The sequence below is a fragment of the Pelodiscus sinensis genome, chromosome 20 (genome assembly GCF_049634645.1).
Source record: "Pelodiscus sinensis isolate JC-2024 chromosome 20, ASM4963464v1, whole genome shotgun sequence".
NCBI classification, from domain to species: Eukaryota; Metazoa; Chordata; order Testudines; family Trionychidae; genus Pelodiscus; species Pelodiscus sinensis.
The window spans coordinates 10875727-10903580 of record NC_134730.1 but is presented as its reverse complement, the minus strand read 5'-3'; the positions used below and the strand labels follow the sequence as shown (position 1 = coordinate 10903580).

The 27854-nt window shown below is 43.5% G+C and overlaps 1 protein-coding gene across 1 annotated transcript; it reads right to left on the bottom strand.

Moving 5' to 3' along the window:
- Positions 1 to 725: 725 nt before the first annotated feature.
- On the bottom strand, positions 726 to 20646 carry SRP68 (signal recognition particle 68). Its single transcript, XM_006136457.3, has 16 exons — positions 20424 to 20646; positions 16388 to 16454; positions 15674 to 15787; positions 13843 to 14038; positions 12594 to 12676; positions 11814 to 11923; positions 11377 to 11459; positions 10969 to 11109; positions 7358 to 7456; positions 6970 to 7034; positions 6498 to 6657; positions 5814 to 5908; positions 5377 to 5506; positions 4722 to 4797; positions 3711 to 3763; positions 726 to 3060 (listed from the first exon to the last, which is right to left on the bottom strand). Exons 1-16 carry the CDS (start codon positions 20638 to 20640, stop codon positions 2833 to 2835), a joined length of 1917 nt encoding a protein of 638 aa, XP_006136519.2. The 5' UTR covers positions 20641 to 20646; the 3' UTR covers positions 726 to 2832.
- Positions 20647 to 27854: the final 7208 nt, after the last annotated feature.

Below are 27854 nucleotides of genomic sequence, written 5' to 3'. Positions count from 1 at the left end.
GTGAAGAACAAGTTCACCACCAGGGCAAGCAGCTAGTTTGTAAAACATTAAGCTTTGCTCTTATCACAGGAGCTGAAGGAAAGGTTCACACATGCCAGGTTCACATATCAGACCTCAGTTTTCTTGCCTCTGGATGTGCAAACATTTTGAAGGTTTGGCAATGGATCACACAGCTGACCAACCCACTCAATTTGATTAATTCTTGAGGATTTTGAGCCTTTGCAAATTTTATCAGCAGATGGATCAGATCATCTATGAAAAGACTGCTACACTAGTTCTTAATCAATGCTGTCAGACTTAAGGCAGCAGTTCCAAATACAGCCTTTGTGCTAGAAACTCCAATAAATTTAACACAATCTGATTTTCATCTTGACAGCAGTTAATAGCTATTCAAGCGAAAGCAGTACATATTTTTACTATCTTTGGATATTTTCCTAGTGCTTCATCAGTTCCTTCCATGTCACTCAAAATACAAACACACTACTAATAAATCTAGGATATATTTCCCCCCTCCCCTTTAACATGTCTGTATTAAAGGAGGAAAAGAACAAAGTTATATCAGATAATGGCACTCATTTGTCTCCACTGATTATTCATGACACTTCAATTGAGGACAAAGGATAGAACAGCCTCAGAGATGACAGGGCAAGATGGATCTTCTGAAAACTCTTTAGGTAAAGAATGCTCAGTGTTTCCTCCGCTTTATATAAATTACACACCTCAAATCAGGAATAAGACTTTATTATTTTAGGGTTTCTTATGTGTCCAAACTAAGCAGTTATGTATCACAGGATATTTAACATAAAGAGGATAACACTTAACGATTTGAAACAACAACCAATCAGAAACTGGATTCAACGCAAGTTTCACTGGAATGAGTCCAGACACCCATATGCTTGGGGTAGGAAAAGGTGAACAAACACAAAGTCTCGTTTGCATTCAAAACAGTAAAATAATTATCAAATTGATTTAATGTAAAATCTGAAAAAGGGGGAGACAGAAGCTCAGAGCAAAGTACAGTCAAAGAAAACACCATAAGGAAAGTAGCCAGAAATGAGCTGGGTCAGTATATCACATGACAAGGTCTCATTTTAAATTAGACAGGCTTGATGGAGAACTGACAAATCAGCATGTTCCAGGATCACAACTGTTTGAAATTCATCATTTGATAAATTAAAAAATATTCTTTAACATCAAGCTTTTCTTCTTCATCTTAAGATTATTTTCTTGTATAAAATCCCCCTTCCAAGAAGAGACTAAAGAAAATTCAGAATATCAGGAAACTCACTTGATTTAAATGTTGTAAAATATACAGAGAAATACGTTTCTTTATCCCTCCCTCTCCCACCCCGTTTGACCTTTATGTATAGGAGTCGTGCTGAAAGAAGTTATCATACTTCAAGAATCAATGAATCAGATCAACTTGAGATCCCAAATATACATTATGTTTAAAAAAAAGACTGGAAAACCTGATATTAATTCCATATTGCTCTCCAATTTCACAAATACAAACATCTTTTATGGAATATTTCCAACACTGCACAATCCACATCTGCAGAAGCTGGTTTTTCCTTCTGTTTCCAGCCTGTGGACTATCAAGCCCTCATTGCAGCAGTGAGAGGCAGTATGAAAGCCAAAACAGCCTGTAAGCTATCAAAGTGCTACACCTCAGCAGCCGACTACAGTACACCCCAGGAAAGACCCCGTCCCACACATCTCATGGAAAGCTTCTAAATTTTATTTAGGAACAATTGCCTTTTTTTTTTTTTGCAGTGATATGAAATTACCTGCATTTCAAAACAGTCCATCACCATGGGCACTCTTACAAAAAAGCAATCTAAGATCAGATCTTATTACTTAAGAATCCACCAGGCTCCTGTTACTTATTCCTCATCTTAAATTATTTCCTTAGCAATCAGATGCAGTAGCAAAGTCAGAAGACTGAAGGTGAGAAATAAGCAAGAGAAGATGAACTCCAGACAAGGATCACTTCTTAATCAGGCTTGCCTGAAAACAAAGGAAAAGAGCATGTAGGATAAACTGACTTTCAGTTTATGAACTCCTTTTAAAATCACCCATGAGCAGGTAGGTTACCATGAGCAGCCTTTTCTGAATGGGTCTATGTTGTAGTTAGGCATTTAATAGAGTGTCTTAAGTGAGAAAGGAGTCACAGATGCTGCAACATGTAAATTCACCACAGAATGGGTAACCATTAAAATCTGTTAAAGTATTTACCACTTCTGCTCTTAGCACAAGAGTATTAGCTCTCATTTCTCAATGCAAATTTGTAAAAAATAAAGACAGATTTCTCTTTACATAACTATATATATTTTCAAGTCAGGGAGTGGAAAGCAATACATCGCAGCTGGAATCCAGTCCTCCTAGATAGTGTTTCACTCCCTTTGCTTAGGCAGCCCCTTTTGTGAATTCTGGTTCCTCAACTCCTGCCTGCTTTCTCCCACCCCTAACAAATGATCTGATTAGGTCATCAAATTATAATTCAATCATGGATGAACATCAAGTTGTCTAAGCCTGGTCCGCTGTGTGTTGACTCTGAATGGGGTACTGGTCAAAAAGCAAACTCCAGCTTTTCAGAGGACAATGGAATTTCTCTGCTCCAGGTGTTAACACAGTTACATAGTACATGTGTGGAATTCTGTTTCCCTCTAATACATTGAGAAAGAACTCAAGTGCACAGGCACATACACAATACAGGGAAGAAGATGGTAAGTCTCCCCTTATCAGGTTTCAGATGCAGATATTTGTGTTCTGGACCCTGTTGGAGCTCTTCCACCATCAAAATAAAACCTCCCTTTCTTTGAAGGCCACTGGTTAACTTCTGAATCCAAAGATGCCCTTGATATATCCTGTAAGGCCACTCTTCGCTTTTTGCTCCACCTTGTCCTCCAGAGGTGGGAAAGCAACATGATTGAGGGCCAGGTCGAAGAACAAGGGTTTGCATGGGATTGGCTGGAACCCAGGAGGGAAATACACCAGGCTGGCTTGCTTGCCGACAAGAGAGGGATCCAGGCAGAATGTCTCAAACCGTTCAGAGAGTGGCTGAAAAGAGAGCCAGACACCAATATTAAACAAGCTGATGACATATTATGGCTGGCTCGATGGTCATCTAGACACTCAGGGTGAGCAGTAACCTTGAGCCAACTGGAGTTGAAATTGACAAATACTGTGTCTTGACTCCTTGGAAAGGGTTCAGCACTGGTGACATTCTGATACTCATTCATCACTACCACAGCTAATTGAGAAAAAGCACTGCAGACTAGAGGCAACATTCCCATGGACCAGGCACTGCAGTTTAAACCCAAAAATGTAGACCCCAGATAAGATGCTGCAGTGGCAGTCAATATCCCTACCCAAGCCAGCTGCAGTCCTGCAGCTGCTACTTTGAGGGGACAAAGAACCCTTTTCCATCCCCACCTCAATTACTGTGGGAAAGACAATCAGCCTAGGGCATTCTGTACCTAAAACAGACCATATTGCACAACTCATTCTGAGCATACTAATCTTACCGAAGTGTACATACCTTAGGTGAGTTACCATTTAAACGAGACATTGTCAAACAGACATGTCGATTACTGAGGTTAAAGTTAAGCTTTGCTCTTCCCATTTACTAGAAAATTAGTCTCTTGTAGAAAACTCTCTAAGGCTGATGAAATCTCCTTTTCACCCTAGTGTGCAAAGCAGTGACTTACCTTGCCATCCTTAACCTGGGATGGAGACTCAGCCTCGTATGTGTCATTTGTATCTGAAAGAGACACAGAAGTGCCATATGAATATACAGACAGAAGACAGATTAGTAGTGTCAAAACTCATAAAAGGTCTTCAGAAGTCACCCAGGGTCTCATGCTTTTCTACATATGGAAGACTGAGTACTCTAACAGACAATTTGCCTAGCTTGCAAAACAAGAGAGGGTATTTATTTTCCTATTTTTGAAGGGGCACAGAAACTATCCCCCAGTCTCAGCACCGGCACAGTACTGTATGGAAAGTTATAACTATATGGAGAGTGGGTGGGGGCAAAAAACCCAAAGGTATGTAGCAAGTCCACAATGTTAGGACAAGGAAGAAAAAAAAAAAAAAAAAAAAAAAAAAAAAAAAAAAACCTTTCACCCATACTTCCTTGGTTCTTCTATCAGCAATTTTTGTATGCCAAAGAGGAAGAGAACCTGGTATAGACCACAAATTCTCCAATTCAACTGTCACTGAATGATGACTCAGTACAACTGTGTCAAAATAAAATTAGAATTTTCCTCTTCCAATGAACCATCCCTAATGTCAATTGGTTAAGCCAGATCCAGTAAGAACGGAGAATCACAACTTACAATGCATTCCCTACTCTGATACAAGGTGCCGTACACTATGCTGTTTATCTTTGGTGACAGGTGAGAAGTGCTATTAAAAGCATTCTTTGCAAGATGGCAAAGGGTAAGAGTCCTTCAGCAGATCTCTCAAATCTGATTACATAATAAGCTGGGAAGGCTCTGTCTGCTAGTGGCAGCCCTAACGGTACAAGCAGAGGTCATAGAAGAGGCTGGAATTAGAAAGGAACAGCTTTTCAAACACACTATACATCAAAAACATGTGGTAAGCAACTTTAGTAATGAAGCTTTTACAGATGAAAAAGCCCAAGTGACTGGAGTAATAAATATGTAAGTGATTGAATTTGAGGGAAGCCAGTTCTCCTGCAGGATTGCATAACTCACCTAATATAGCAGCTGCCTGCAGGGAGTATTTCTCTGCATTCACCTGAGTGATCAGTTCCTGGACATCAGGCAACTCCTAGATTTAAGAATATCTTTGAGACTTAAACAATTGCATCAAACCAAAATTTTAACAATAAATGGGACAAAATGTTTAAAATCAGGACTAACTCTGACAAACTAGGAATTTTAGAGCTAAAGCCATCAATGCCAAACACTTCTCAGAGGAAAGATGAACATTTATAATGGGCTTTATGGTACCACATAACTCTTATCACAAGTAAAACCCAGACACATGATGGACATGAAAATATCTAAAAATCTGTTATAAAACTATAAAGGTAGGCACCTTGTTATTCTGGTGAGGAGCTGTATAAGCAGCAGCTGATTCCTACCTTTACATATCAATAAATGTTAATGACCATTAGGATACCTTTGCTGCAGAAATATAGGTCCCCCTGCTTCACCCCCAATCATATAGGGCAGAACGGAGAGAGCCATTCTCTCACTAACCCATTTCATCATGAAGCCTGTAGCAAGCAAGAGTGTTACAAGAGCTCAAGGCAATATTCTTCCCACCATTTAAAGATCATATTTGAAATACAGTGCCCTATTGTTTAGTTAACTGAACTCAAGTGTGGAAGGGTTTGGCTCATACCTTCAAGCTGTTCTTATAAGCACCTGCCTGGGCCTGAACTTCACTGGCATATTTCAAAACTCTGTCATATAAAACAAGGGCTTCACTCCACTTTTTCACCAGGACATAGGACTGGGCAATGAAGAAACACCTGGCAGGACGAGGAGCAAAGTTAACACTCACAATGATTAACTGCTTTGCCTTGAACATATTTCTTGCACATTCTTGTATGTAGTTTTAAACAGGTTGCCCCAATACTGAGCTATACACCTGGATCGGGCTGAAGTTCTTCAGCTTGCGCTTGGCAGGCCCACTCATGTCATGAGCGAGAGTACTCCTTTCCCCCATCCAGTCTTGCACAGTGCACTGGAATATTATGTGTTTTCCCAAAGTTCATCCCTGGTTAGCCCTAGAGAATTCTGTTGCTTATTACCAGCTACAGAAAACAGCCTTGGTACCTATAAGCTTTGTACACCAGTGTCTTCAGTCCTATCTCCTTCTGGAAGTTCTTGTCCTCTTCTAGACCAGGAAGTTGTGGCAGTTCCACCAGATTCTGTAAAAAATATAGAAGACCTGGAATGTGTCAAACCCAAACAAATACTTTCTCCTGGTGTCTGAATGAAGACAGCTACCCTTTTATAGTGAGTCAGAGCAATGAGTAGATTTACCCTTCGGGCAGAATATAAGACTTCCTGACAAAAAATGCACTAGGACAGCACCCTCTCAAACTTTCATAGTAAGAGCCACATTATTAGTTTCTTTCATGCAATATCTCCCTTTCCATTAAACTAGCCAGACCAATCGATCATCCATATGGTAACTACAGTAATTGCTTCCAAGTAGTAACATTAGGGAAATTTTTAATGTTACTTTTAGTTGTCAATTTAATCTAGCAGTTGGAAGTGCACCAGAATCATGGTGACACATGGAAGTTTGAGAACATTTGCATTGGACCATGAAATTCAAAAAGCTTCTTGTCAAATCAGCATTTTCAGATTGTTTAATCCACTTTTTAAAATTTCTTAAGTGCTTACCGGATACCACAGAAAGTTTAGTAAATCATATTAACCCTGACTGTAGCTTCCCTTTTCTGGTTTGTTTGATTCTTTTGGCACACTGCACTTTTTCTGCCCTGGCATTACCTGCAAAATGATGTCATACAAGCGAATGAGGTCCTGAGGTCGTGCTGTACGCTTGCCATCATCCTCTGACTGATGCTCCTGCAGCAATGCCTTCTGCAAAGCTTTTGCCATGCTCTCATTGCGTTTGATGGCTGTTGATAGCTTGATGTAGGTCAGGTAACTAGAAAGTACCATTTACAAGCTTTGAAATTGTTGGAAATCATTCACAGCAATTCTTGGACAGAGGTTCTATTACTAGCTAGCTACAAACTTCCAGGTAGAGCAAGTTCTCAGGGGAAGGGGAAGATGTGAAGATGGGACATTGGGTCCAATGTTCCCAAGAATGAATGTGGGGAAAAAACAGATTCTATCTGATCCACTAGGTCTGAAATGATTTAAGACTGAGGTGGCTCAATACAAAAGAGGATTAAGATGAGATTCTTGTAATTCACACGGGAATACAACACTGTCCTAAGAATGCAGACTCTCTTACCTGTGAAGATATTGGATATTGGATACCTTCCCAGAATCTATTTCCAGAGAATGATCCCGCTGCTTCTGCAGAAATTGGAACAAAGTTCTGTGTGATTTACTTAAACTGGTAAATGGAGAAAAAAACCCAACAGTCCAAATTTTGACAGACATCTGGCAACAATCTTCTAATGAAAAAAAAAAAAAAGCAATGGATGAATGGCAAAGAAAATGATCATGTAGAGTTCAATTATGAAGAGAAACTGTGGCCACTCAGCAGCACACCTTGTTATTGATGGATCCAAGAGTAACTATGGCTACAATAGCTGTGGGTTTAACTTTACAAGAGACCCTACAAGGTTAAATGCTATCCCTCTAATTTTGGAAGCGCTCAGATGTTTGGTGTTTACCTGGTCTGGTTTTAGCTCTTCCCGAACAGCCTGAATGGCATCTCGACATTCACTGAGTAAAGACTCAAACAGACGTTCCTTTGTTTCCTCTCCTTCTGCCTAAATACAACATAGAAGAGGCATAAAAATAAATACCTCAAAGACACACTTTCCTATTACTGGGGCTGGTGCTATGGAAGAGTTGGTTAATCCTTCCTTAACTAAGTCTTTTCAAACTTCTCCCCAAGTTACTGCTATTAAAATGTTTTGACCACAATCACCTAACTGTATGTATGTGCTCCAACTGTTTCTAAACAGCAAAACTATACTATAGAACAACCACTCATGTTTGCATGTCTGACATACTTAAGGGGCTGTTTCCCCAATGCTGGCATACACAGATTCCAGGAAAAGGAGAGATGTATTTAAACTAGGGCTGTCAAGCGATTAAAAGAATTTAATTGCAATTAATTGCGTGTACTGCCCCATTGAAACTCTATGGTGGCATTTCAAAGAGACAGCGCTGTGGGAGCCCGGGATCAGCTGGTGTCCTCAGCTGACCCCGGGCTTAGTGTAGCCCCTTTCAAATGCTGCCCTGCCGGCTCTTAAATACATTTAAAAGGCAGAGCCATAGTGGGTTAGCTCCCAGGGCCGGCAGCTAACCCCACTGATCGACTAATCGATGGAAATTCCATTGACTAGTCGATTAGCTGATTAAACTAAATTTAACATCCCTAATTTAAATGGCAACGAAGGGTTTTGAAAAGGGGCAAAAAAAATAGCATTATCCCAATATAGCTTGTTACATTTTCTTGCTCTGGAACAGCAGTCCTGTCAGACACGCTCAGTAAATACAAAAACTGCTTTTCAGATTGTTTAACCTTTGCACAAAGACTGTCCAGGTTATTAGGTTTAACAAACGCATTCAACAATACAGCAGAACCTCAGTTATGAACACCTCAGGAATCGAGGTTGTTTGTAACTCAGAACAAAACATTGTTCTTTCAAAAGAAAAGCTGAACATTGACTAACACAGCTTTGAAGCTTTACTAATGAAGAAAAATGCTGCTTTTAATAACTGTCTTAATTTAAATGAAAAGTACAGAAACAGTTTCTTTATCGGGTCAATTTTAACTGTAATTTATTAGTAGTTTAATAGTACTGTACCAGATTTGCTTTTTTAGGTCTTTGCTGCTAACTGATTGTATATTTCCAGTTCCAAATGCGGTGTGTGGTTGACTCTAACTGAGGTTCTACTCTACAAACAGGACAACTGACTAATCTCAGACAGTGGCCCCTATTAGCAGAATCAAAATATTAGAACTTTGAAAGTCTGGAGACCATTCCTCTCTGTATTTATAACAGCTAGGATCATGGCCGACTTATCCATTAGGCACAGTAGGCACAGTGCCTAGGGCCCCACAATACTTTTAGGGGCCCATGAAAATGTTTTAATTTTTTTTTAAATCAGAAGAAGCTTAGTGACTGTAAACTGTACGGCCAATATGGCCTCGGCCATAGGCGCCAACTGAATGATGGCAGATAGGAGGCCCACTTAGCCTCAGCGCAGTTTACTTCTCGCAATAAGCAAGATACATACTTCAACTGCGTTGGTATAACGACAAATATAATCCAGCCTGGATTATAATCGTCTTTATACCAATGCAGTCATAAAATATAATTTTTAATATTTTTTTTTTAATGGAGGAAGGGGCCCACGAAGGCAAAAGTGCCTAGGGCCCACGAAAGTCACAATGCGGCCCTGGCTAGGATCATTGTCTTCCAGAAACCCATTATAAATTGTCAATAACTATTTGAAGAAGAAGATTAAATGAAATTCAGCATTCCAGTCTGCCACTCTTGTAAAAGGAAGCTATCCAAAGAATCAAGTAGCTAGCCAAAAGACTCCCTAACAACCAAAAGGAAAGTGGTAGAAAGTTGAACACAAAACTAACCTGCACCACCACCTACTGGTCATACAACTATATTGCTTGAAGGGAGTTTTCCTCTTTTTCGTGAGATGATCAATTTAATCCACAACTTGAATTTAAGCATTACTCAGGGCCAACCCTACTGTTGCCGGTGCCCTATGAAGCCCAACACTGGTACCACCCTATTCCGCGCTGGGCATCCCCTCAGTCATCCAGCTTGGGAGGGACACTTGCCTCTGCCTGATGAGTGGGAGCTGGGTGCTGAGCCCTGGGAGGACAGCCAGAGCCCATATGCAGCACGAGACTGTATAGGGCACCATGAAATTTGGGGCAATTTGGTGCCCTACGTGGTTGCGTGTTTTGTTTATCAATAGGGAAGACCCTGGCATGGTCAGTGGATGAAGGCAGACCTGGGGGAGGCAAGCCTGCAGCCTTGCCCCTTCTGTCCCAGACCCTGTCACCTAAATGAAGCCAAGCCCCTTCACCCGGAGCACCAAAGGCAGGGTGGGTCCCCGAGCACAGGGAGGGTGGGCAGTGCATGGCCCCCGCCCCCACCCCAGCTCCAGAGAGTGGGCACTAAGGGCAACACTACACCCCTAGTGTACCTACAGTAGCATTCTGGAGGTGGAGTATGGATGGGACCAGGCTGGCAGTTTGGGAAGGCACTGTCTTCCCCCACCTAATATCTGCCACTCCTGGGACCTGGCATTACTTATTTAGAAATAAATGACTGCATAAAAATAAAAAAGTTTCAGATGAGATCAATACAAATAAACTTCTATAGGCTTCACAACAAAACTCCATTTGACTTATGTTTCCTTTCAAGCACACCTATCATTCTCTACCTCCACCCATTTGACTCCATTCTGTAAGAAATAAAGTTGGAGAGAATTAAACCAGATCTGTGCTTTTTTAAAATTGTATGCTAAATTTGAGCTGTATGCCTACTCTATTAAAAATACCTTGCAGTGAGAATAATTGAGCTTGGTTGTGCACAAACGCAAGTATTTTCTAATATCTGGGCAGTTGTAAAACTTTTGGGGCTAAATGCAACCCTGATATAACTCCAGGGATGAGTTTGGCCCCAGATGTTTATCGTGAATCTTCTCCATTTCTTGAGAGATTGTCTGCGGCAGTGGTCCCCAACCTATAGAGGCTCCCGGGCACCTGGGGGCGGGGCCACTCACGCACCGGGCGCCTGGGAGGTGGGGCCGCGCATCCTGGGGCACGCCAGGAACGGGGATGCCCTTGCACCCGGCACGTGTGCCGGGGCCGCCCGAGCACCTTGTGCTGTGGGCCTGGGGCTGGCGCCACTGCCCGAGCCCCACGCCTGGGGCCGGCACTGGCGCCGTGCGCCCGCATGTGCCCCGGGGCTGCCGCGCACCAGGCGCCGGTGCGTGTCGCGCACCTGGGGCCGGCGCCTCCAGTGCGCCGTGCGCCAGGGCCAGCCCAGGTTGTCGGCAGGCGCACACAAATGCCTCGGTGGGCACCATGGCGCCCGCAGGCACCCTGTTGGGGACCACTGGTCTACAGCATGACAACTCCTGATGTGCTGATTAGCACAGTACTTGTTTTGTGCAGTGAAAGGACTAGTTACATAGCCTTTTTTGTCTATTCAGATTGAATAGCAGCACATAGATTAGAGAAGCAGGTGATATTAGAACATTGGCATAGAACACCTGGAAGTGATTTCCTACTTACCTGAGCAATGGCTGCTTCATTATCTGCAAGCCCCAATAAAAAGATCCGCACTTTATCTATCTTCACTGGGACAGTTCTTCCCCTCCATTCCACCTCACTCATGGTGGCTGCCTGCTTTGCTCGAGTCTGGGTGATCAGTGACTGAAAAGTGCAAACAAAGGTGAGTGGCTCACAACTTAAATGGATGCAATTTTTGAATAGATGACTACCCTTATATTTACTTTAAAACTTGGAGGACATTTCATGGTTCCACTCCTTTCTAGGACTTGCTCCCTATAAAGTAATACAGCTTCTCTCTTTCAGTTGTACAATATATGTATATTTAATTTAAAAAGCAAAGCAGAAGAATGTATGTTCAATTGTGTTCCAAACCACGTGTTACAAATTTTGGAGCCTGTAGTAAATTACCTCTAATTTTTCAGCAAGAAGACCCTCTGTGCCACCAGATCTCAGTCTCATCTGCATTAGCTCACTGATAGCAGATTGGTCACCTGAGCAACAGAATTGACAGATTAGGTCTGAGACCACACTTGTTTCATTTGTCACTTCAGACAATTTTAATCTATGTCTCTAGAACACAGACTAGTGCTGAGGGGCGAGAAGGAAAAAGTATAGCTCTTGCCCCAAGTATGTATTTATCAGCACTGCATAAAACCAGTGTTGCAAATTCTAATTTGTTAATCATGTACAGAACTTAAAGGCCTTGTCAGTCATATAGATACATCTGCAGGGTTTGCTTAGAGCATTACTAATGGACTCATTCTAATATATAAATAAGATAAACATTCCAAAACTCTTGCCTCAAAAGCAATCCTTAACCTGAAGCGTTTCCTTATTTTACTTACCAATATTATAGGCACAATAGCGAATGTTGGGTGAAATCTCTTCCACACGCTGATTATATAGCACAGCCTGCTCCTCTGTGAAAGCACTGGCCAGTTTTTCATATATGGTCCTGTAGCAGGAAAGTGAAAACTTACACTGTAGCACTGGCATTTACTAGACTACAGGCAGTCACCGGGTTACATAGATCCGACTTACATCGGATCCCTACTTACAAACGGGGTGAGGCAACCCCGCACTAGCTGCTTTTCCCCCTATCAGACCAGGGAGACACAAAGCTAGCGCCCCACCCAGCAGACCAGGGAGACGCGGAGTGGCTTTTCTCAGCAGACATCTCAGCTTGAGAATAAAGGACTGAGGGAAGTGACATGTGGGAGAATAAAACTGAGCTCTGGAGAAATGTTTGGCTAGAGTTTCCCCTACAATATGTACCAGTTCCGACTTACATACAAATTCAACTTAAGAACAAACCTACAGTCCCTATCTTGTACATAACCCGGGGACTGCCTGTACTAAGAGGTTGGTAAGAGAAAGGATGGCTGCTCAAGACTAAACCATTACTCTGTGAGAAGTCATTTCAACACCACAGCTCAGCTCTCTACCATTATGCTATTGGTTAGCATATAACTGATCAAAGATTTTTCAGAACTCTGGCAGAAGCTAAACAATCGCAGTTAACAAGCAGCTCACCTAGACTTATATCTAGTCTTGTATCAAATTGTATTAAGTGCAAGTTCACAATGATGGTAAGGAAGAAAACAAAACAAAACCAAAAAACTCACTTGCATTTGTTGAAAGCCTCCATAGCTGCTTTCCACTCCTGGTGTTCAAAATGCAGCATTCCTGTGAGGTAAGCCATATATGCCTGCAGACAGAGCAAGAGTGGACAAGTTAACTGTTATGAAAGCATAGTTCCATTCTGTGTGTTTAACACTGATACCACTATAGATAAAAATCTAGTCCAAGTAATAAATGTTAACTATGAAAAACAGTTTTAATTTTATGCATACACAGCACAAGTTATAATTAACTAGTTCATTTTTCCATTGATAGTTACAAATTCCTGATGTGAGAGGAAGACAAGCTAGTGGCTCTATCTTGCAGTCATTACCTACACGTTGGTAGAAGATTCTGTAGCCCAACAAAACAAAAGCTACAAAATGATTTTTTAATTAGAGCTCCCTTCATAGGGCACTAGTATCGCAAAGCAATGATTGTTTCTAATCTCCACTGGCCAGTAGGCAATCACTCTGGATATACAGAAAAACCTCAGAGTTATGAACACCTCAGGAATGGAGGTTGCTCATAACTGAAAACACATTCTGGTCGCAAACGTTTGGAAGAACTGAACATTGACTTAATGTAGCTTTGAAACTTTACTAAGCAGAAGAAAAATGCTGCTTTCTCTTTTTTAAATGGTTTAACACAGTACTGTACTTGTTTTTGGTCCCTGCTGCTGCCTGATGGCATACTCCCTGTTTCAAATAAGGTGTGTGGTTGACTGTTCAGTTCATAACTCTGAGGTTCAACCATAAATTGTAGGAAATTGAAAAAATTGGTAGAGCTTACATCTGGTGAGACATGTTGCTCAAAGCTATGAGTTTTCTGAATGCTGCACTCAGCAAAATGGCAGCACAGTTTTCTTTTCTGAAGTGAGTTAGGAGTGCTGTACCCTCATCCTCTCCCCACATTCCTGCCATTAAAAAAATCCTTTTGTTAAATCTTAAGCTAAACTCTGAGGCAAGGCCCATTGTGTTTATACAATATATGTGCAGTTGGACCCTAATTCTTATTGAGGCTTCAAGGCATTACTGTAAAGCTACTGCTAAAACACATCTGATAACTAATCAAACTATACAGTAGAGCTCAATCACCAGTAAACTAAAATCATCCTGGACAGTCTTAATCTGAAGTCAGAGCAGATAATTTCATGTCAGTTTACAGAGAAGGGTCTTTGTTCAACTAGAAACAAAAAGTTAGTTTATCCTTTTTGTTTCTGCTATAACACAAAACTGAATGTCAAGTAGTAACCTGAGCTTCTAGCTTAGTCTTGGCATCCACTCGATTGCTTTCACATAGGCGCTCCAGTTCCTCAGCATGTTTCACAGCTTTGCGCAAGCGAGAAAGTAAATGAAATCGCTTGCGGGGTTCTGTGTTGGCTTCCTGTTTAAGCTGCATGGCGTAGCTCCAGGCTCTCTCCGCGTCCATCAGTATCAACAGCAAGTACCTACAGGACACAGGAAGGCTATGAATAAAAGGAGTCAATTTTCCAATACTTTTTTGGGTTCCTTTCTATCACTCAGGCTTGTCTACACTGCAGGTATTTGTTGGCAGAAAGTATGTTAATGAAGTGCTCATCAGCATTTGTTGTGCTGTCATTTTCATATTCTCTGCCAATTGTTTCTGCACAAAAACAAGCAGTGAAGACGAGTCCTTTTATGCAAAATTCCCCTTTTGTGCAAGATCCCTTATGCCTCAAAGGAGGGTTTTTGGTGCAAAACGGACCCATCTACATTGCTTGTTTGCAAAAACCTCTTGCGCAAAAAGCATCTACAGAGAATATGCAAATGACAATGTGCGCTTCATTAGCATATTCTCTGCCACAAATACCTGCAGTGTAGACATAGCCTCAGTCAGAAAGTCTTATAAAATTATAGCTTTGGGCAACAGATTCCTCTATTTCTATAGGTAGTCATAAGCTAAGCAATACAATAGGGCCTTGTTGACTCTCTTATTTATTGTGTGGCTGCTTGTTACTGAGATGCAACCACTGAAAGATTTCTTCATGGACACTAAAGCTGTAGAAAACATTTGATATTAAGTCTCTGCTTTGTAGAATCACAAATTCCTGTGAAGGAAGACTAAAAGTAGCAATAGCCTCTTAGAGCTTTTCAAGGTACATAATTAAAAATAAAACCACCATTTTCAACAGTTAAGGAACCAGAGGAATTATAAAACATTGCCACAAACCAGGTGGAAAGAAATCCCATGAGCTAAAAAAATTCCCTATTTTCATCCCCCTCACAAACAGAAGAAAAATGAGAAAACACACAACTGTTTCTAGCAGCTGGGAAATGAGCCTAACGCTCTGGCTGCCTTCCAGTTCTACCAGAAAAATCATTCTAGTGAATTTTGAAAGCACATGTACAAATTGAAGGCAGATATTTTGGTCCAAAGATAATGGATATGTACCCAATCTCAATCCTGCTAGTAACAGCACTTTAGCTGTCTATATTCAGATGGTTATTCTAAAGAAGTGCTGACTAAATGGACTAAGCACATCCCCTAAAAATATTTGAACTGTACTGCTCAAGAAGCCAGCACTGACAACAGTAGCTAGTGCCAGGCAGTGAGGCAGGAACTCAGACTTTAAGGTCAGAAGGGACCATTATGATCATCTAGTATGACCCCTTGCACAATGCAGGCCACAGAATCTCACCCACCCACTCCTGGAATAATCCTCTCACCTATACCTCAGATACTGAAGTCCTCAAATGGTTTAGAGACCCCAAGATGGAGAGAATCCTCCAGCAAGTGATCTGTGCCCCATGCTACAGAGGAAGGCGAAAAACCTCCAGGGCCTCTCACCTCACAGTATCAGTGTGTTGCAGGCATCTCTACATATTCTAGTCTGAAACTTCGGTCAGACTATTAAGACTTCTGCTGAATTTTAGGTTTTGACAACACTCATCACTGTGGAGATAAAAACCCCTCCACCAAAGTGGTTTAGAGAAGTGCAGATCTGTGAACTAGGATAACATCCAAATTGTTTTCATTTGTGACCTATGTGAAGATAATTATCTCCAGAAGCAAGTTGCTAATACACAGCTAACCAACACCAGATTCTCCCCATGCTGAATACCTGTTGTCAGAGAGAATCTCTTCAGTTACTTTCTTCCCTGTGAACTTGTGTCGATTTCCCATCTTGAAGTTAAGAGTTTTTCGGAGTCGTCTTAGCCTGCGTGAGCAATAACCCCTGGAAATAATCAGAAAATAAAATCAGTTCTTCCAAGGAATATGACTTGGCTCTCATGTATCCCTCTTCCATTGTCAACCTTTACCGAATAATCAGAAAGCAATGCTGGACAAAATGTATGATTTAGAAACAGGCACTCCCAGAAACAATATAGAGCCAAGTTTAAGAAACATGACAGGAACATTAAACCTGATATGTGGCAGATGGTTAAAAGAGAAAACATAGCAATAAAGCAATATGGAAAATAGGCATGTTATGGTCATTGATTTCAACAAACTAAAATGATGCTCTCACTGTGTTCAAAATAATTTCTAATAAGTAACATATACACTCTCAAGTGGCTACTAATAATGTATGTGTGATCAATAACAAAAATGAGGGAACAAAAAGCAAGCAAATTAACTTCAGTATTCTAATCATTTGATTAGTCAAAAAGGATTAATTTGATTTACAGTAAGGCCCCTACCAATGGCTCTTATTTGGCAACCAGTTTTCAAAGTAATTACCTGCGGCAGCAAACTAGGTGATTTACAATGATCAAGATACGTATATTGACTATTACATATAAAATGCCTTGGTGTTATTTACTAACATACTAACCTGTATCTCTGGAAGTCTCCATGCCGTAAACCATGCTGCTGTTGGGATTCCTTAACAATCTGAAGGACTGGAAATCACATTAAGGAACATTTTTTACAGCATGCTGTTTGTTCTTGGTATGCCATTCTATCCTAAACTAATGGCGAGGACAGAACTGTACTGGATTTTTTCTTACACAAACATTGAAACAGATATTGGTCAAATGCACACAGAAGAGATTAGTGCAAACTTTCAATGAGAAATCCAAGAGCTGATGAGTCTGTAGAGATTCTCACTAAATATTTTATTATTTTTCAGAATACTGTAGATATAAATTATGGACAAGTCTACACTTAGGTCCGCTTGTATAGCGATACCAACAAAACCTTCTTAGCATTGATGCAATTATAGCCATGCGAAAGTATTTATTTCAGTATTCCAATACAGTGAGTGAAAGAAGCTATACCTGTGAAAACATTTATGCCAATACAACAATGTCTACGCTATAGTTTGGTTGGCATAGCTAGGTGGCCAACTCCCCCCAACACACTCCTATAACTGACATATCTATGCCAGCAAAACTTTAATTCTAGAATCATTGCTGAATTTTGTTTGATTTCTCTTGCAAAGGGTGCTAGAGGAGCTTTGCTGAATGTATTATAATTGCTATTCTTCTCTTATGTAGCACAGGCAAGCTTTACAACAAATTACTCCCTTAATAATACACTCCGCAAAGTGAGTCTTCCCAATTCTAAATATTTACCTTAAATTTTCTTAAAATCTATTTTAGATTGTTTAATTATACAATACATTATTGTCATAGTAGCTCTAACTTTTGTTGATTTGGGCATGTCTACCACCACTGATGTGACATTGGGTCTGCTACTTTATTTACAAATGCTAAATTATATCACTATTGCTAGAAGTTAAGTCTGACTTGCATCCTCATTTCAATTTGCACTCCTTCCTACTGCAAGATAAAACTCAGTTTTGCAACAGCTGTGCAGCTGAGTTATTTTCTCAAACTACTCACAAGAGAAACCCTACAGTTTTAAGTCAACATACTAATGGGTAAGTCAACTATAAAAAACTACCACACTGACCCTTTCACAGAAATTGGAAAGAATCCCAAGCTTCTAGTTAGGCTGTAGGTTGACACATCGCAATGTGTATGAGGCTTCATTTAGACAAAGCAATTTTATGTTTTATAGAGGAGTGTGAGCATCTTGTACTCTCTACAGTAGGACAAAAAACACAAATGTGAATAAAATTGACTTTATGTGGGTTACTATGTATTTGAAAACCCATTAAAGTGCTATGTTGTTTACAAATTCAAAGAGGCAGAAAAGATTATTTTTAAGAAATTGGATTTTTTTAAATTTAAAATTGTTTATTTTTTTAATCAATAAATACTAATTTTCTCATTTAAAAGTAAGTTACATCTCATCACAAACATGCTACACAAAGTCTCAAAAATGAAGTAAGCACTCTAGACTGTACAGCCTAACTATTAGCACTTACTTCTTGAAAGTTTTGGGCTTTCAATTTCTGTTTTTAAGCAGACTGAAGACACATGTGCAATAAGATAAGATGTATAGGATTGTTTTTGTTCTGTTTACACGTGGTGGTGGGCTTTGGCCAAGCATGGCAAAATATTATCTTAGAGACAGAGAAAATATATAGGAACGGATGGAGACCGCATAAAAAGGAACAGTGGCACGGACTGGAAAGAAAAGGGGGAAAACATTTAGCACACACAGAGTTTCCTATATTCCCCCACTCTTTTGTCACAGAAAAACTGTCATAGCTTCAGGGCATAAGAGACAGACTACTGGGGAATACTTTGAATAAATTCTTTCCCTGGGTGAAAAAGGAAAATGTGTCAAGTGTAAGCAGTACAAGATGATTTGCAGGGCCTAGTTCCAAGAATAAAACATCGTAAGAAAAACTACTCATTAGGAGAAAATGATGTGGGTATGGCTGAGTGCATAAACTGGTTAGTAACAACTAATTCACTTTGCAATGCAGCATTCTTCAACTCTCTCTATGCCTCTTAGTATAAGTGTGATTTGACAAGTACATTTCCAAGCCTTTTGCGGTGCTGAATGTTCCTAAAAAAAGTTTTAGCTAATCTTTATGGCTTGTTTAACTAGGTTTAGAATCTATCACTCAAGTATACAATACATAAAGCCACAGTAAGAAACGTAAAGTCAGTTGCCAATGAGTGTCATTTTCTTATTTTATATACATAATTCATGCCCCTTATTTTGGCACATCATTGTCACAGACCATAATGGTGATGCTATAAATCTATTCCCTAATTTATTTCAGCATAACTCAGCTTTTCCAAGCAAATTCCAGTCTATGTTTGTTTTTTCAAAAATCAGAAGTGCCAGTGAATTCAATGGGGCTTACTTCAAAATTAAGAGTCTGATGCTCTACGGACTGAGCTAGCCAGGTGCACTATATGCAGTCTTGGATTTTTTGATAATTTAAATTAATGATTTTTTCTGGTGATTTAAATCAATTCATCTGGGCAGAATACTTTTCCCTGAGAACAGTATGATATTGATGTATAATTTTATTTAAAACTGTGATTCTAATTGTAACTCCATTACAGTTGATTACCAATGATTACAACTGCCCTAGAAGACTTTCAGCTCAATAGCATGCAACTTCCATAAAGACTACACAAAACATATTTATCACACCAGGATGACACAAACTGTTATTGCTTCTGTGGCTGTAACAACAAGTTCTCTTGGAGAAACCAAAATTTAGTATTGAGCAAAATGAACATGCCACATGACTGTATTCCAATCAAATAAAATTTGGACTGAAATTCTCCATTAACGAGGATTAGTGATATTTGTCACAGCGTCTGCAAGAGGCGGCTAAGGGCGTCAAAGTAGGGATGCTAAAATGTGTTTTCTTTGGTAAATGTGTAACCACTGAAATTTTCATCCATTACATGTTTACATGCGGGGAGAGGGAGGCGGCTCTGTGGGAGCCAGTGATGGGTGGGACAAGCAGCTTCCTAGGAGCCAGTCCTCACCAGGAACCTGCTTAAAAGCCAGCGGTGGCCTGCCTCTGCCCCCCCCCTCCGTCCCCCACTGCTTCCTCACAGCACGCAGGGAAGGGGGAGGACTCATGTTACCACGAAGGTTAAACATTTACATGTTTACACTATCACATCCCTACATCGACATTTACATCAAATTTTCTTGTGCCAAATTTACATTGTTAAAACACGTCAGCACTACCTATCAGTGTCTGACACCTACAACTGGCTAGCCATGTACTAAACCACAACAAATCTCACACTACTCCTTACATTATCTCACAAATAATTCTATTCTGGATGACAGAATATAAACTGAATGAGAGCTCAGCAATGGCCAGGATCAGGGCCCGTTAAAACAGAAATGAGAACCTTAGAGTACCAACAAGTGCCAATGAAGCAGTACAGAAGTGACCTCAAGCGTGAGGTCTAATAAAATAAATTAATTAATTAATGGAGATTGCCTATCTCCTAGAACTGGAAGGGACCTTGGAAGGTCATCGAGTCCAGTCCCCTGCCTTCACAGCAGGACCAAGTACCATGCCTGACTAGGTATTCTGACTAATATTCTAACTAGGATCCGATTTGTCTTTGGGTGGCGGGCAGCTTCAGGCTTGGATTACACGCGTGTCAAGTTAGATTCTTCTATTACTCTGCAAACTTAAAAAACTGCTTCCCTCCACACGCGTCAAATCCAGCCTCCGCTTTGCTCCCCCACTGAAGGTAACGTCAGTGGCCGCACAGAAAACCGCCCCTTACCGCACCCAGTGCGGGGCGAGAGCGAACGGGAGCAAAGCTGCGTGCAGCCCCTTTCCGCCGCATGTCTGCCAAAGCCCCGCGCCTTTGCTTCTCCCCGCCCCGAGCACCGCAGGGCCCGCGGCGGAGGGGCGCGCCGAGCCACGCAGGGAGCTCGCCCTGCCGGCGGTTTCACACCGCGTGGGGGCCTCCCCGCGGCCTGACTGACACGTCCTCACTCGCGGCCGGCCCGCAGGATACTCTCCAGGCCCAGGCTGTCCCCGAGGCCCCCCGCCTTCGGCCCCGCCGGCTTCTCATTCTCCTTGTTCTCCTCCGGGCCGACCCCGCCGCCGCCGCCGCCTCCCCCGCGGCGCCCGCCGCCGCTGCCGGCCACCTGCCGCTCCGCCGCCATCTTGCGCCTCTGCCGCCGCCGCGCGGCATCATGGGCCGGGAGAGCGGAGCTGCGAGCGGAGGCCATGGCGCGGGGCGCGCTGGGATAGTGGAGGACGCAAGGCTGGGAGCGGGGAGGGCTCTGGGCTGGCATTTAAGCCTTTCCCGGCCTCGTTGTGAGAGCGGGAACCCGGCCCGCGGGCGGGCGATGGGGCAGCCCCTCCCCCTGCAGGCGCTGACTCCAGCCCAGGTCCCCCCGCTGCCCTGGGGCTGGATCCCCCCCAGGCGGCCCTGGGGGTCTCACAGTGCACCCCTCCACCCTCTGAGCCAAGCTCTGGTGCCCATCACCCTGGTGCCTGGGCACCCCGCTCTGGAGGGTGCAGTACCTTTGTCCTGGCCCCAGCCCTCCCTCCCCGGGTCCCGAATACCTGGTAATGAGGGAGGGTGGGTGTCTAAGCTGGGCCCTGGCTGTTAGCCTGGCTGGCCCTCTAAGCCACCAGGCAAAAATCCTGGCTGTGAATGCCCTCTGCTTTGCTAGGAAGGGTGGGTGAGACCCAGAGTCCAACATCTGGCACAAATGCTGCGGCTAACAGGCTGAGTCACAGCTCCAGGTCTTAACAGCCCATAACTGCAGGGAACAAGGGAGCCAGACTCCGAACTCAATCCCTGATTTGCATCTTGGGTACATTTCTAGCTGATATAGGGCAATATTGTAACCTCCTTCCCTTTGGGGAGCCTCACAGGATGGGGAGAGAGGGCTCAGGAAGCTGCTGGATTTAATCCTTACTGTAGACATTGCCACTTTTGTACTTGCCTCTCATACAGCCTCTTTGGACTATTTGGCATCCAGGAGGTGGGCGGGCGTTAGCCCGCCCACATCTAAAAGACCACCCCCCATCCTGGGGGAGGGTCCACAGAAACTGGAAAAGCCAACTAATTACAGGGGACAAATAATAAAAAAACAGGTACAGGTATGAGAGTCAAAGGGTTAAAACGAGGGAACCGGATGGGGATACCGAGCAGAGAACCCCGGACAGCGCCCACTGCCCCCTGAAGGTCTCAAGAGAGCCAGTGGACGCTGCTCATTGGAACTCTGCTCGGATACGTGAGCGGATGCAGGAACGGAAATAGGCCCCACAGTCGCAGGCCCCTCCCCCAGCCAACCTCTTCTCCCTGGTTTTATAGATTGCCCATTTGGCCATAGCTAGGAGGAGGTTGACCAGGAGGTCCCGTGACTTTGTGGGGCCACGGATGGGATGTGTGTAAATTAACAAGTGGGGGGAAAAGTGCAGCCAGAACCGCAAGAGGAGGTTCTGGAGGAGCCGAAAGAGGGGCTGTAGCCTGGCGCACTCGATGTAGATGTGCGCCAGTGTCTCCCTCATGCCACAGAAGAGGCACGTGTCGGGGGTGGGGTTGAACCGCGCCAAGTACACGCCCGTGCTCACCGCGCCATGCAGGATTCTCCAGCTGATGTCCCCGGTGGGCCGTGGAACCAAGGTCGAATAGAGGCTGGCCCACCGGGGCTCCCCACCCTCCATTGGTGGTAGGAGGTCCCGCCACTTGGTGTCTGGGCGGGACACGAGGGTGGGGAAGTGGAGCGTGTGAAGCACGAGAGCCTCTTTGTGGTCCTCCCACATATTTGTTTTATGAACTGAACCAGTTAGGGACAATCTCCTTCTGTCCCTGCCTCATTGCCTGCTCATTTCCTTTCAAAACCACAGCTGAAAACAGCCCTCTGTGCTGGCTTTATAGCTGGATGCTTTCATTTAAGACATGTCTTCTCACCCCAACAAAGTGTGATTTTACACCAACAAGTTTATCTCAATGCAACACTCCAGTGGAGACAAGATACTAAATTTTACTTTGATATAGGAGTTGAGGTAAATCACAAGTGGAGATAGAATCATAGAACACTAGAACTGGAAGGGACCTTGAGAGGTCATCAAGTCCAGTCCCCTACCCTCACGGCATGACCAAGCACTGTCTAGACTAGGGGTCTCCAAGGCTGTGTCTACATTGCGCAAAAACATGCTGCCTGTCTACACTGGCAGGGAGTTCTTGCGCAAGAACTCTGACGTTCTAATTTGTGAAATCAGTGCTTCTTGCGCAAGAACTATGATGCTCCCGCTCAGGAATAAGCCCTCTTGCGCAACTGTTCTTGCACAGGAGGCCCGTGTAGACAGGCAACATGAATTTCTTGCGCAAGAAAGCCTGATGGCTAAAATGGCCATCGGAGCTTTCTTGCGCAAGAGAGTGTCTACACTGGCACAGATGCATTTGCGCAAAAGCACATCTCTTGCGCAAAAGCACTTGCCAGTGTAGACGCTCTCTTGCGCAAATACTTTAACGCAAAATCTCTTGCGTTAAAAGTATTTGCTCAAAATCTTGCCAATGTAGACGCAGTCCAACCTTTTTACACCCAAGATCACTTTTTAAATGTCAGGACAAGCCAAGATCTACCCCATCCCTTCCCCAAGACCCCACTCCTTCCTTGAGGCCCCGCTCTCTCTGTTCCTCTTCTCTCCATCACTTCCTATCCCTGGCTGATATACACTCTCAGGCTGTGTCTACACTGCACTCCTTTTCCGGAAAAGGGATGCAGATGAGACAAGACGGAATTGCAAATGAAGTGGGGGATTTAAATATCCCCCGCTTCATTTGTATAAACATGGCTGCCACTTTTTTCCGGCTCGGGGCTTTGCCGGAGAAAAGCCCCAGCCTAGATGTGGGTGCTGGGGTAGGGGACAGGGTGCCAATGAGTGCTGGGGCAGGGTACTTGTGGGGGTCTGGGTAGGGGGAGGGGACAGGAACCGGTCCCTGGGGATCCTGCAGCTGCATGCCAAGGTCCAGGAAGTGCACGGACTGCTCCCGTTCCCCATACAGTGGCACGGATACCTGAAACGTCGGTCTGTCACACGCCGGGGATTTTCTTCCCCTGCTGCCTTCCTGTGTGGGGGAAGTGGGTGGAGTGGGGGTCCCAGACCGTGCCAGTTCCAACTGCTTGGGCAGCGCGCGCCTTGCTCCTCGGCTCCCCATGGCAGCATGTGCTGCCTGAGCAGTTGGAGCTGGTGCAGTTCTGGATCCCCACTCTCCCCCCTCCTCCGCATGCAGGAAGGCAGTAGGGGAACAAAGTCCCCAGCGTGTGATGGACTGGCATTTTAGGTACTGGGCTGGCTGTTTGGGGAGGGGAGAAGAACAGCCTGCGCTCTTCCAGACCCTGGCGAGCAGCTGCAGAACTCCCCCTGACCACACAGGACGCCCGTGGTACCTCCGTTGTCCCTGGAGGTAGCATCAGCACAGGGTTCATCTTGGGGGTGAGGAGCAGTGAGGGGGAAGCACCGAAAGCCTCGTGATCGGTTGGTCGAGCCCCCAGGATTGACCAGTCGATCACGATCGACAGGTTGGTGACCATGGGTCTAGACCATCCCCGATAGATGTCTTATCTAACCTGCTCTTAAATATGTCCAGAGATGGAGATTTCACAACCTCTGTAGGCAATTTATTCCAGTGTTTAACCAGCTCTCCTACCCTTAGGACAGCCTTACGATGGATGTTGCTGAAACAGAGTGCCATTTTTTGTAGGTACAACCTGCATATGCAATGTACAACAGGACCCATTCTAGGAGACCTGCATCTCTTCCCCTAGGCATTCAAAATACAGTCCACCTTCATTGCAAATACATTCTGAAAACATCATAACAATTACAATTGCAAAACGTTCATAACTAAACAATCAAACCCAATTTTCACTCTACTTACACCGATCATCCCTCCTGGATTTTCCAGGACAGTCTCGATTTCAAATATTCTGTCCTGTTGTCCCCATAAACCATCAAAATGTCCCGGAGATTCCAATATTTTGACAAATATTGCAGTGGGGAATGGAGGGCGAGGGGGGAGGAAGCCCTGAGACTCCCCACCGGATCCAGTTTGTGAGGAAGAAGTGCAGCCAGAAGTGACTGCGTGTGCTGCTGCTCCCTCTCCCCCTCCTGTAGATAAATCTATGTATTATATATTGCTTCATATAAATCTATGTATTATATATTGCTTCATATGACTTGACATTGTGCCTCTCCATATAACCTTGTAACTTTGAATTAGAACCCTATATAGAAAACTTGTAGAAGAATAATATTTTCCCCCCACTCTCTTTCCCCCACTCTGTAATCAATTGCCCTGTTGAATGAATGAGGTGTGAATGAGTAAGACTTGGGAGCCAAGCACCTCCAGACAGCTACACCAGTTGAAGAGGGGGTGGAAGCCAGACCCAAGGTGTCAAGTGGGCTGAAGAAAGAAGAGTAGACATATTGATTGGGGATTAGAAGCAGGCACCTTCTCTGGAAAACACCCTCTCTGCAGCACAAAGGGACCAAGGGACACAGACCCAGAGTTTGAATCTGGGATATATTTGCATATGAGAGGGATGCTATAAAAGTGAGGTGTCTTGCAGAGGACCCCGGGTTTCGTCTTGTCACCATCGGAGCATCGATCCGGATCGGCAGAAGCCCGGCTCCACCCCTTCCTCATCTAACTCACCTGGCCAGTGAAGTTAAGGGGAGCAACTCGTTGGTAACAACAGCAAGACGGAGTGTGCTTGTGTTTGTGTGTGTGAGTGCATGAGTGACATATATATATATCATATGCATATGATAACTGTTCATTATTCTATGTGTGATCAATAAATGTGGCATGTTGCCTTATCCCCCCTGAAAAAGATCCAGAGTACTTCTTAAGTACAACACTCCCTTGGCTGAGGGAACAGCAGCGCAGAGATTCGCTTCTTGGAGGCTTTTCCCGCTGCTCTGGAATCCGACCAATATGAGCAGTGGGAGGCGGTGCCTGAGGCACAGTGTTGGGAGCTGTTCAAAAGCAACGTCCGCTCATGCTCAGATCCCAGACTCCCAGCCCATTCACTCACTGCCAAGTCTCTGCACCTCCAACCCACTCACTCACTGCCCTGTGATTTAATTTTTATATTTTGTAAAACTGTTCATATAAATAAAGTCACAAATCAGAAAAAAATCCTTTGTCAGATCATGTGTCCCAATTTTTGGTTCAGAAAATATGGTCACCATAACTGTGCTGTATTCGAAAGTCACTTCTTAGCGAGGGCTGTTTTCTGCAAAATTTCATTTCTCTATGTCCAGCTACAGCTGTTTAAAAAATATACAAGATCCCCCCTCCCGCAAATGTTGTCACATTCAGGAACAGCTGCACCATTTTTGCATCTCAAGATGTGAAAAATATAAATATAAATTCACCTGGCCTACCTTGGAAAGTGTCAGTCTCATAGCTGAAAGTTTTAGAAAATTATAAGCAACTAAAAACAAGAGACTTAGAATGGAAATACTTGGGCAACTTCTACCCTGACATGTTATGTGGTTTTACTATCCTTAGCACATTGGGATCCTCATGATGTCTAGAGTCTCCAGACACTACTGCAATAAGTTATTAATAAAAACTATTGCTGTTTAAATAATAATGCAGTTCAAATAATTGTCATTAGTGCTCCTATGCTAATAAAACCAGCAGGTATGGTAATTCAAAGCTTAGAGGCTTCTGCCTCTTTTTGTGTCTTAGCAGGATATTTGCACAAGATGCTGATGTGGTAAACCATTATAATCAGCAATTTATATTGCAATTCTTTTACTCCTCCTGAGGCCTAAATTAGGCTAGTTTATATTTGGTTTTCTTTGAGCTCTTGCACCCTCTTGGGGACGTGAGGGCCTAAGTGAAAAATCACAATTTGCATCTTTTCTTTCCATTTTAAGTGTTTGACTTTAATTTTCTCTTTAATATTCAGTGTTTCCACCTGCACTTAGGTTTGAGATGAGTCTCGCACTTGTTGAATTAGATTTCTTTACCAGACATGTATTAAAAGTGATCATTTCAAGCAGAGAAGTGGGATTTGACTCAGATAAAATATCTTTTACAAATGATTGCTGTTTTCATTCATATATGTCTCATTAAGGCAGACAAAGTCTATTACATTGCAAATGAGATATGCACAGCACTAGTATGCTCTCTAGTCTTGTGTCAAGAGAGCTCATGCTAATAATAAAGAATTAGCGGAATTTAGCTCAAGCACATTTCTACCATTCCATCTCCCACTTGATACTTAAAAGTGATTTCATTTGCCAGGGACTTTTAATCTGCTCTGGATTCTGTAAGTCCTAAGGATAAAATTGTCACCAGTTGGCTCATCGCACAGATTTCATCTGAAAACCTGCACCATTTTCATCCTCTAGAACAGCCGGGGAGGGAAGGAAGGGAAGTGATGTGACCCAAATGAAATGGTGGAGGAGTTGCACTGTACGTAAGAGATCAGTAGGACTGCTCAGAGCTTCAGTATAAAATGGGAGAAAAGCCAGTTGAAAGTCTTTGGGTTAAGTTTAGAAGTAGGGGAAACAAAGGTGACTCTGTGGTGGGTGTCTGCTATAGACAGACAAATCAGGTGGATGAGGTAGACCAGGCTTTCTTGAGACAACTAAAAGAAGCTTCTAGATCACAGCTCCTGGTTCTCATAGGGGACTTCAATCACCCTGATGTTGGTTGGGAGACAAATACAGCAGTGCACAGACAATCCAGAAAGTTTTTGGTGAATGTTGGGGACAACTTCCTGGTGCAAGTGCTGAAGGAACCAACCAGGCGCCATGCTCAGCTTGACCTCACAAACAGGGAGGATTTAGTAGGGGAAGCAGATGTGGGTGGTAACTTGGGCAGCTGTGATCATGAGATGGTCAGGTTTGAGATCCTGACCAAAGGAAGAAAGGAAAGCAGCGAAATCCAAACCCTGGACTTCAGAAAAGCAGACTTTGACTCCAGGCCCATGTGCCGGGGCGGGGGAGGGAGGGATGTCAAAGGGTGCGAACGACCTACCCATGGTCCCCAAGTGTGCTCCGGCCAGCTGGCTGGGGGCAGGGCTGGGCCTCACTCCTGGGTGGGGGAGAATTAGCCCCAGCCTTCCCCCGACCAGCTGGAACATGGGGGAGGAAGGCTCTGGCAGTGAGCCACTCCTGTCTTCTCCTGGCTGGCTGGAGCATGCTTACCTGGGGGACCATGGGAGGTGCATTCGCAACCTCATGGTCCACGTTTACAAAAAAAGCACACACCCTGAAATTCCTGTGTACGGGCCTGACTCCTTGAGGGAACTGATAGGAAGGATCCCATAGGAGGGGCAAAGGAGTCTAGGAGAGCTGAATGTATTTCAAAGAAGCCTTATTGAAGGCACAGAAACAAACCATCCCAATGTGCAGTAAGAAAAGTAAATATAGCCGGTGACCAGCTTGACCTAACAGTGAC

Excerpts from the sequence above, each read along its gene's own strand:
- SRP68 (XM_006136457.3), bottom strand. The coding sequence starts at position 20,640 with ATGGCCTCCGCTCGCAGCTCCGCTCTCCCGGCCCATGATGCCGCGCGG. Across the intron at positions 6,658-6,969 it reads AATATCCAATATCTTCACAG|TTACCTGACCTACATCAAGC; the intron begins GTAAGAGAGTCT and ends GGTACTTTCTAG. Across the intron at positions 4,798-5,376 it reads CTTATAAGAACAGCTTGAAG|GAGTTGCCTGATGTCCAGGA; the intron begins GTATGAGCCAAA and ends TCTTAAATCTAG.